The sequence below is a fragment of the Piliocolobus tephrosceles genome, chromosome 1 (assembly GCF_002776525.5).
Source record: "Piliocolobus tephrosceles isolate RC106 chromosome 1, ASM277652v3, whole genome shotgun sequence".
NCBI classification, from domain to species: Eukaryota; Metazoa; Chordata; class Mammalia; order Primates; family Cercopithecidae; genus Piliocolobus; species Piliocolobus tephrosceles.
This window is the reverse complement of record NC_045434.1, coordinates 85,496,355-85,505,877: the sequence shown is the minus strand read 5'-3', so window position 1 is coordinate 85,505,877 and position 9,523 is coordinate 85,496,355. Positions and strand designations below refer to the sequence as shown.

General features: G+C 43.2%; 1 protein-coding gene across 3 annotated transcripts in view; it reads right to left on the bottom strand.

Moving 5' to 3' along the window:
- Nucleotides 1–1,108: 1,108 nt before the first annotated feature.
- Nucleotides 1,109–9,523, bottom strand: part of LIX1L (limb and CNS expressed 1 like) — a 22,429-nt gene continuing 14,014 nt past the window's right edge. The window contains exons 3-7 of one of the 3 annotated variants that reach the window (XM_023198641.2): nucleotides 7,764–7,904; nucleotides 2,998–3,093; nucleotides 2,332–2,409; nucleotides 2,035–2,123; nucleotides 1,109–1,665 (exon numbers count right to left, since the gene is read on the bottom strand). In XM_023198641.2, the coding sequence (XP_023054409.1) occupies nucleotides 1,593–1,665; nucleotides 2,035–2,123; nucleotides 2,332–2,409; nucleotides 2,998–3,093; nucleotides 7,764–7,904 (477 nt within the window). In that variant the 3' untranslated portion in view covers nucleotides 1,109–1,592. The remainder of the gene's footprint in view (nucleotides 1,666–2,034; nucleotides 2,124–2,331; nucleotides 2,410–2,997; nucleotides 3,094–7,763; nucleotides 7,905–9,523) is intronic. The other 2 variants (XM_023198640.1, XM_023198642.1) reach the window with 2 other exon arrangements.

The window sequence follows — 9,523 nt, the reverse complement described above, 5'->3', positions numbered from 1 at the left end:
CAACACCCACAAATAGGCCAGGCGCAGTGGCTCACGCCTGTAATCCTAGCACTTTGGGAGGCTGAGGCGGGTAGATTACCTGATGTCAGGAGTTCACGAACAGCCTGGCCAACATGGTGAAACCCTGTCTCTATACTAAAAATACAAAAATTAGCTAGGCGTGGTGGCGTGTGCCTGTAATCCCAGCTACCGGGGAAGCTGAGGCAAGAGAATCACTTGAACCCTGGAGGCAGAGGTTGCAGTGAGTCGAGATCACCCCATTGCACTCCAGCCTGGGCAACAGTGTGAGACTCCATCTCCCAAAAAAAAAAAAAAAAAAAAACCACACACACACAAATAACTGCAGTCTCCCAAGGTGTCAATTAGGAAGTGCTAAAAACTAAAGTCTCATTTAATTTTCCTGATCAACTCATGTTCTAATAATTAATGTGGAAGAAGAGGAAAGAAAGAGAAAACAAATAAGAATCTCAGGTAGTAAACAGCAGCAACTTAGCGGGAATAAGGGGAACATGGTTCTCACTAACCAAATAGGACTGATAATGCTTCCAAAAAATAAAATATTGGGTGAAGGGAAATATGGAAATATGTTTTACCTTCTACTAATAGCTGCAGGCAGGAAGTTCTAAACGCAGGGTTTAACTAAGCTGGGTGAGCAGGGGAGATGTGCAGAGGGAATACTGAAAGATAATCAGTTTCAACCATAACCCCCATCTACTGTAGAGTATATCCAGAAATCTAGACTACTAGTATGGTATACATATGCCCTAGAAGCAACTTAGGTAGTAAAGTCCCATGAATTGTTTGTAATTTAACTTGTCCCTGGGCAGTTTCTTAGGAGTGGCTTCAGAAGCAAGATCTCTACTTCTTTCAGAATAATAAGGTAGGGAAGGAAGGCTCACAACAAAGTGGAAATTTGGAGGCAGAGAAGGAATAAGGTAGTGGTGGGGAGGAAAGGGATAGCAAGCAGGTTCAGTTCAAGAACTAAAGGCAAAATCTTCATACTCATACCCTGTTTGAGTCCAAGAGGAAGCAGGAATGAGAGTAAGAGTGGGGCATATAATCCTTATTCAAGCTACTGATATTTGAAAAGAAGGAGACATGAACACTTGAGTTAATCTTTTAGTGCTACTGAAATGACTACACAGTTAATCTGGAAGTTTAAGAGCTAACAAAGCTTCAAAGACAAACTGCTCTTTCTTGTAAAGTGAACTGAAGATGTTTCAAATAAAACTACATCCAAAAACTGGAAGTAAGAAAAGGGATCTCTTAGCAAATAGGAATCTAGGTGTAGAATCTATACACATATATATATATTTTTAAAGTATAAAATTGAGAAAGTATGTACAAAAAATCATCCTAAATCTTAGAAAGGAGACATACAAAAAAGGCTGTGGAAAGGCTGGGGAGTATGTGGGTAGATGCCTAGCAGTTGGAAGAATGCATATTGCCCAACTGCCCAGCAGCCAGCACGAGAATATCTTTCTTCTCCTTGTGGAAGCGCAGCTCCTTGCCTGCCAGTCGGGCTTCATCCAGCTCCCGCTCAGTAGAGGCCAGCTCTCTAGAGAGTGCCCCTGGCACACTCTGCTCCCGGCTCACCCAGTCCAAGGCCATTTGGTGGCGAATATCATCATCCAGGGCTCGGTGCGAATAATGAGCCAACACCTCCTAGTAGGGGAGGGGAATGTGAACAGCATTGAGAAGGTAAAGGTTCATATCATATACCACACTGACCCACCTGGGACTAAGAACTCAGTTTTAGAGACCTGAGGTCAGCATCTAAATCCTTCAAGGAGATTCTTGTGTTTTTTTTTGTTTTTTTTGAGACGGAGTCTCGCTCTGCACCCAGGCTGGAGTGCAGTGGCCGGATCTCAGCTCACACAAGCTCCGCCTCCCGGGTTTATGCCATTCTTCTGCCTCAGCCTCCCCAGTAGCTGGGACTACAGGCGCCTGCCACCTCACCCGGCTAGTTTTTTGTATTTTTTTGGTAGAGACGGGGTTTCACCGTGTTAGCCAGGATGGTCTGGATCTCCTGACCTGGTGATCCGCCCGTGTCGGCCTCCCAAAGTGCTGGGATTATAGGCTTGAGCCACCGCGCCCGGCCGGAGATTCTTAAAGGAAACTTCCTGGTAGGAGAAGCAAGATAGACAAAAGAATCACAGCTAACATTTAAATAGGAAAGATTACAGGGATGAAGAGGGTACTTAGGTAAGGCTTTCAATATTCACAACCATAGGTCACAATAGACCTTATTTCTAACATAGTAACCACCTCAAAAGAGTCCGCTGACAGATTGTGCTCCCCTCATTCGCCCCCACTCATAAAATCTCTTACCTGCCGAGAGCATTGTCGTTCCCTCATGGCCTTAAGGCTGCCATTCCAGTGTAGCAGTTGAAAAACTGTCATTAGCTCCTGGGGGAAGAATAGGAAGTACCGGGACAGTGATTTTATATTGGGAGGTTACATCAGAATTACATGAGAAACCTTTTACAAAATGGATTTGTAGAAGCAACTTTCATCACTAACTCTGATAGGCCTTTGGGGAAGGAAAATATTTATTTACTTATCTATTTGAGACAGAGTCTTGCTCTGTCACCCAGGCTGGAGTGTAGTGGCACAATCTCAGCTCACTGCAACCTCTGCTTCCTGGGTTCAAGCAATTCTCATGCCTCAGCCTCCCAAGTAGCTGGGATTACAGGCATGTGCCATCATACCCAGCTAATTTTAGTATTTTTAGTAGAAACGGGACTTTGCCATGTTGGCCAGGCTGGTCTCAAACTCCCGGCCTCAAGCGATCCACCTGCCTCAGCCTCCCAAAGTACTGGGATTACAGGCGTGAGCCACCACGCCTGGCCAGGAAGGTATTTATTTTTGAAAAACAGTGTAACAACCTTCTTTCCTTTCCAGTATCAATGAGTTAGGAATTAGTAGGAGCCATTATATATTATAGGAGCAGTCTGACCCATGTTATTAGAGCCAGGGAAGTACATGGGAAAGTACCTGGAACTCCAACATTGATTTGCCCTTGTTGGATTCCAGCATGAATCGGAAGGCACCAATCCCTGTATTTGGGTTGTCAGCTTCCTCCCTGTTGCCCTGGTAGTAGAGGAACAGAAAAGACAAATAGATTTTCAACCAGGATTATCATCTCAAGAAGCACTGTCCAGTAGAAATATAATGCAAGCCACATATTTAATTTAAAATTTCCTCTCTGCCACATTAAAGTAAAAATAAAGAGGTAAGTCCAGGTGCAGTGGCTTATGCCGGTAATCCCAGCACTGTGGGAGGCCAAGGCGGGCAGATCACTTGAGGTCAGGAGTTTGAGACCAGCCTGGCCAACATGGTGAAACCCTGTATCTACTAAAAATACAAAAATTAGCTGGGGCTGGTAGTGGGTGACTGTAAATCCCAGCTACTCAGGAGGCTGAGGCAGGAGAATCACTTGAACCTGGGAGGTGGAGATTGCAGAGATCGGGCCACTGCACTCCAGCCTGGACAACAGAGTGAGACTCTGTCTCAAAAAAAAAAAAAAAGTAAAATTAATTTTAATAATGTATCTTATTTAACCCAGTATGTTCAAAATAATACTTTTCAAGTGTAGTCAGTATAAACATTATTAATAAAATATTTTACATTATTGTTCTGAGTTTCTGAAATGTGGTATAAGTGTGGGAAATTCTGGGTAGCAGTGTGGTCTCCTGGGCATTGGCCTACTGTGTCTTCTATTGGTTATGTAACCCTGCAGGGTTAGAATTAAGACACGCTGTCCTGCATTCAAGCCTAGCATGTATAAAAACCAATACAGCACAGAAGTTAAGAGCATGGACTGGAACTCCTACAAATAGTGTGGCCTTGGTAAAGTCATTTAACCTCTCTGTTCTGCAGTTTCCTCTTCTGTAAGATGGGAATAATCAGAGACCTATCTTAAATGATTGTTTTGAGAATTAAATAACATTTTAAATTAAAAATAAAAATTTAATTTTTTTTTTTATTTCAGACGGAGTCTCACTCTGTTGCTCTGTCACCCAGGATGGAGTGCAGTGGTGCAATCTCGGCTCACTGCAACCTCTGCCTGCTGGGTTCAAGTGATTCTCCTGCCTCAGCCTGCAGAGTAGCTAGGACTATAGGCATGCGCCACCACGCCTGGCTGATTTTTATATTTTTAGTAGAGACAGGATTTCACCATGTTGGCCAGGCTGGTCTTGAACTCTTGACCTCTGGTGATCCGCCAGCCTCCGCCTCCCAAAGTGCTGGGATTACAGGCGTGAGTCACCATGCCCGGCCCAGCATTTACACTGTATTAGGTATTATAAGTACTCTAGAGATGATTTACAACATTCATTCGGGAGGATGTGCATAGGTTATATGCAAATACCATACTTTTTTTTTTTTTTCTGAGACTGTGTCTCATTCTGTGTGTCACCCTGGCTGAAGTACAGTGGATGGTCACTGCAGCCTCAACCTCCCAAGTAGCTGGGATCACAGTCAAGTGCTTCCATACCCGGCTAATTATTTTGTTATTTTTTTGTAGAGATGAAGTCTCTTTATGTTCCCCAGGCTGTACTCTGCTATTTTATATGAAGGACTTGAGCATCCTTGGGTTTAGGTATCCTTGAGAGATCCTGGAACCAATCCCACATAGATCCCAAAGGAAGACTATAGAACCATAATTTTTTTTTTTTTTAGATGAAGTCTCACTCTGTTGGCCAGGCTGGAGTGCAGTGGTACAATCTCAGTTCACTGCAACCTCTGCCTCCTGGGTTCAGGCGATTTTCCTACCTCAGCCTCCTAAGTAGCTGGGACTACAGGTGTGTACCACCATGCCTGGCTAATTTTTGTATTTTTTAGTAGAGATGGGGTTTTGCCACGTTGGCCAGTCTGGTCTTGAACTCCTGACTTCAGGTGATCTGCTCACCTCAGCCTTCCAAAGTGCTGGGATTACAGGCATGAGCCACCATGCCCAGCTAGGAACCATAATTGCTTTTTTTTTTTTTTTTTTTTTGAGACAGGGTCTCACTTTGTCACCCAGGCTGGAGTACAGTAGTACAATCTTGGCTCACTGCAGCCTTGACTTCCTCACTCAAGTGATATTCCTGCCTCAGACCCCCAAGTAGCTGGGACTACAGGTGCGTGCCCCCATACCCAGGTAACTGTTTGTGTTTTTTGTAGAGATGGAGTTTCACCATGTTGCCCAGGCTGGTCTCCAACTCCTGAGCTACAGTGATCTGCCTGCCTCAGCCCCACAAAGTGCTAGGATTACAGGTGTGAGCCACCACACCTGGCCTAGAACCATAATTTCAATAACAGTGAATTTAGTTATTTTTTGAGACAAAATTTTGCTTTTGTCACCCAAGCTGGAGTGCAATAGCACAATCTCAGCTCACTTCAACCTCTGCCTCCTGGTTCAATTGATTCTCCTGCCTCAGCCTCCCAAATAGCTGGGATTACAGGTGCCCGCCACCACACCCAGCTAATTTTTATATTTTTAGTAGAGGTGGCGGTTCACTGTGTTGGCCAGGATGGTCTTGAACTCCTGACCTTAGGCAATCCGCTCGCCTCAGCCTCCCAAAGTGCTGGGATTACAGGCATGAGCCACTGCGCCTGGCCAACAATGAATTTAGAGCCTATGATCATATAAATACTGCACATCCTACTTTCTATAATCCACAGTTTCTTTTTTTTTTCCTTTTCTTTTCTTTCTTTCTTTTTTTTTTTTTTTTGAGACAGAATCTCACTTTGTTGCCCAGGATGGAGTGCAACGGAATGATCTCACTGCACCTCCACCTCCCAGGTTCAAGCGAGTCTCATCCTTCAGCCTCCTGAGTAGCTGGCATTACAGGCGTGTGCCACAACGCCCGGCTAATTTTTGCATTTTTTCTTTTTTCTTTTTCTTTTTTTTTTTTTTTGAGACAGAGTCTCACTCTGTCACCAGGCTGGAGTGCAATGGCGCGATCTCGGCTCACTACAACCTCTGCCTTCCAGGTTCAAGTGATTTTCCTTCCTCAGCCTCCTGAGCAGCTGGGACTACAGGCGCGCCCGGCTACCACCACACCCGGCTAATTTTTTGTTTGTTTGTTTTTAAGTAGAGAAGGGGTTTCACCATGTCAGCCCGATGGTCTCAATGTCTTGACCTCGTGATCTGCCCACCTCAGCCTCCCAAAGTGCTGGGATTACAGGCGTGAGCCACCATGCCCAGCCAAATTTTCTATTTTTAGTAGAAAGGGGGTTTTGCCATGTTGGCCAGGCTGGTCTCGAACTCCTGAACTCAAGTAATCTGCTGTCATCTGCCCCACAATGTGCTAGGATTACAAGCGTGAGCCATTGTGCCTGGCCCTGTTTTCTTTTACAATACCATTAGGTGACCTAAAAATAGCAAGTGTACTTTCCAAAAAATTTTAGCTGGTTTTTTCTTTTTTTATTTGGTTTGGATTAATATAAAAATGTTTTCATTCCCTGCAGATGCTGTTGACTGGGGCAAAGAATAATGGGAGAAAAACAGCTGGGTCCTAAATAACAGAGGGAAACCAACTTTCAATAAAGTGTTCAACAACTAATCCACAAAGCAGATAACTGAAGTAATTTAGTATATGTAATTACATCTTTTTTATTTTATTTTTATTTTTATTTTTTTGAGATGGAATCTCGCTCTGTCACCCAGGCTGGAGTGCAATGGCATTATCTCAGCTCACTGCAGTCTCTACCTCCCAGGTTCAAGCTTTTCTCCTGCCTCAGCCTCCCAAGTAGCTGGGATTACAGGCGCCCACCACTGCGCCCAGCTAACTTTTGTATTTTTAGTAGAGATAAGAGGTTTCGCTATTTTAGCCAGGCTGGTTTTGAACTCCTAACCTCAGGTGATCCGCCTGCCTCAGCCTCCCAAAGTGCTGGGATTACAGGCATGAGCCACTGCACCCGGCCTGTAATTACATCTTAATTAAATGCAAATAGAACAGATACTTGGTCTGAGTATCAGTGAATTTGTGGAGAGGAAGGAAGATGGCAGTGTTAATTTCTAAGATGTAACTAAATTAAGTCAACTTGGGTTCTAATTTTGGCGTGACCACTTACGAGCTATATCATGTTGACACTTCACTTCTGTGTTTTTAGTCTCCTCATCTGTAAAATAGGAGTAATAATAGTACTTATACCTCATAGGATTGTTGTGATGACCTAATGAGGTAAAATACATATAAATCCCCTAGAACAGTCCCTGCCACAAGGTAAATACTCAATTAGGATTAATTATGGTTATTCTTATCATCATCACTTGAAAGAACAGTTGTAAATAAAGAGAGTAAATAAATTATCCTCCTTGTTCCTAAAATAGATAAAAAGACATTTTATTATAAAAGGGTTATTTATCAATAAGATGAAGTAACGGAGGCGGGAGACAAGTGACAATAAAAAACAGTCTTATAAAAAAAGAACAGCAGAAACTAAGGTCTTAACCCAAATTAGCAAAAGCAAAATTCAAGCTCAATTTGGAATAGCTCTACAATTCCATAAATATGCAATTAAAGGTTTCTAGATACCAAAGAGATACAATGAAAGAGACAAAACAACAAAAAACACATAAACACAGATATAGAATTAGAGACTGAGACATGTGGAGCACATGACACAATAGACTGACAGAGAATAAATCAAAAAAACAGAGAGGTGAACCAGAAAGAAAACAGGAATTCATGCTCTGTTTCACAGTAATTTATGAATTCCCAAGCAGCCGGTTCTCCCATCTCCCACTCTCCTTCCAGCTCCATATAACTTACATTGAAAGATGCCAGGGCCTCAGAGACACTTTTCTCGATGAACTCATCAGTGATTCTTCGGGAAGGATGTTCATTAAACACAGAATTCATTAGCGCAATCTTTGCAGCACTCCTCCGGGCCTCAGCTTTTGTGGGGCAAAACTAGGCAGGGGAGAATGAGTGAGAATATGTGTATTTGTGCATATCAGAGAGAGGAAGGAACAGTGGGAGGGAAACACTTCAGATAGAAAACACTTGGACGCTCTTTGGATAAATCAGTTGTGTTCAACACACTCTCTAAGGTTTTTATGGTAAAGTGGTTGGGATGTTTGGAAACGTAATTTTGATTCAACATCCTGAAGTCATTAAGGAACTGGAGAGTACTGTAGCTCATACCAAACTGAATGCAGAATGAGGAAGGCTGCTTAAGTCAGCATATAATCACTGGACATGAAAAATACCCCTGTTAAAACTGTAGTCAGAATTAATTACTCAAAAGTCAGATTCTGGCTAGCTTAATAGAAATCTCTTGTTCTGTGGACAGGCAAGGTTTTTTGGATTCCTCTAGATAACCCAAGGTTAGAATCGAAGCTGTGTCTAGGCTGCTTCTACAGAGAAGGCCACTGGTCTCTATCAGAAGCACCCATCTTGGAATCTTGGACTTCATTTTTAGCTGTGCATTTTCTCAATGTAGTGAGCCAAAGGAGCTATCCCTGAGAAGGGTTTAAGTCTGAAGAAGGAATTTATAGACTTCTTTTTTTCCCCCCAGTGGAAACAAAGAGAAGAGGAGTAACTAAGGGAAGGAAAGCTGACTTAAGAAGGAAAAAAATAAAAATTAATTCATGTTTTTATACTGTATCCAACATAGGTATCACAGAACAAGTCTGATCTGCAGAAGTCTCAAAATTATTCAATTTCAGATCTGTAGCCACCATAGTATTCCTTTATAATTCATCTTTATTGGCTGTCTCAAAGGCCTCTTTGCCCTATGTCATTTATGAGTAATTAGAGGAAAGGAAGAAAATGATGTTGCAGTTTTTAAAAGTAGACCAAGGCTGGCCTTGGTGGCTCACACTTGTAATCCCAGCACTTTGGGAGTCCAAGGCAGGAGGATGGTTTGAGCCCAGGAATTCAAGACTAACCTGGGCAACATAGCAAGACCCCTGTCTCTACAAAAAAAAAATTAGCCAGGCATGGTGACATGCTACTTAGGAGGCTGAGGCAGAAGGATCACTTGAGCCAGGAGTTCCAGGCTGCAATGAGTTATGATCACACCATTATACTCCAGCCTGGGTGACAGAGTGAGACTCTGTTTCTAAAAGAAAACTTAAAATAAAAAGTAGAACAGAGGTTGGGCATGGTGGCTCATGCCTGTAATCCCAGCACTTAGGGAGGCCAAGGCGGGAGGATCACTTGAGGCCAGGAGTTTGAGACCAGCCTGGCCAACATAGTGAAACACTGTCTCTACAAAAAATTTAAAAATGAGCTGGGCATGGTTGTGGTGCACACCCGTGGTCCCAGCTAATCAAGAGGTTGAGGTGGAAGGATCACTTGAGCCCAGGAGTCAAGGCTGCAGTGAGCTATGATTGTACCACTACACTCCAGCCTGGGCAACAGAGCACAACTCTGTCTTAAAAAAACAATAAATAACGGGCGCGGTGGCTCACGCCTGTAATCCCAGCACTTTGGGACGCTGAAGTGGGCAGATTACGAGGTCAGGAGTTCAAGACCAGCCTGGCCAAGATGGTGAAACCCCGTCTCTACTAAAAATACAAAAAAAA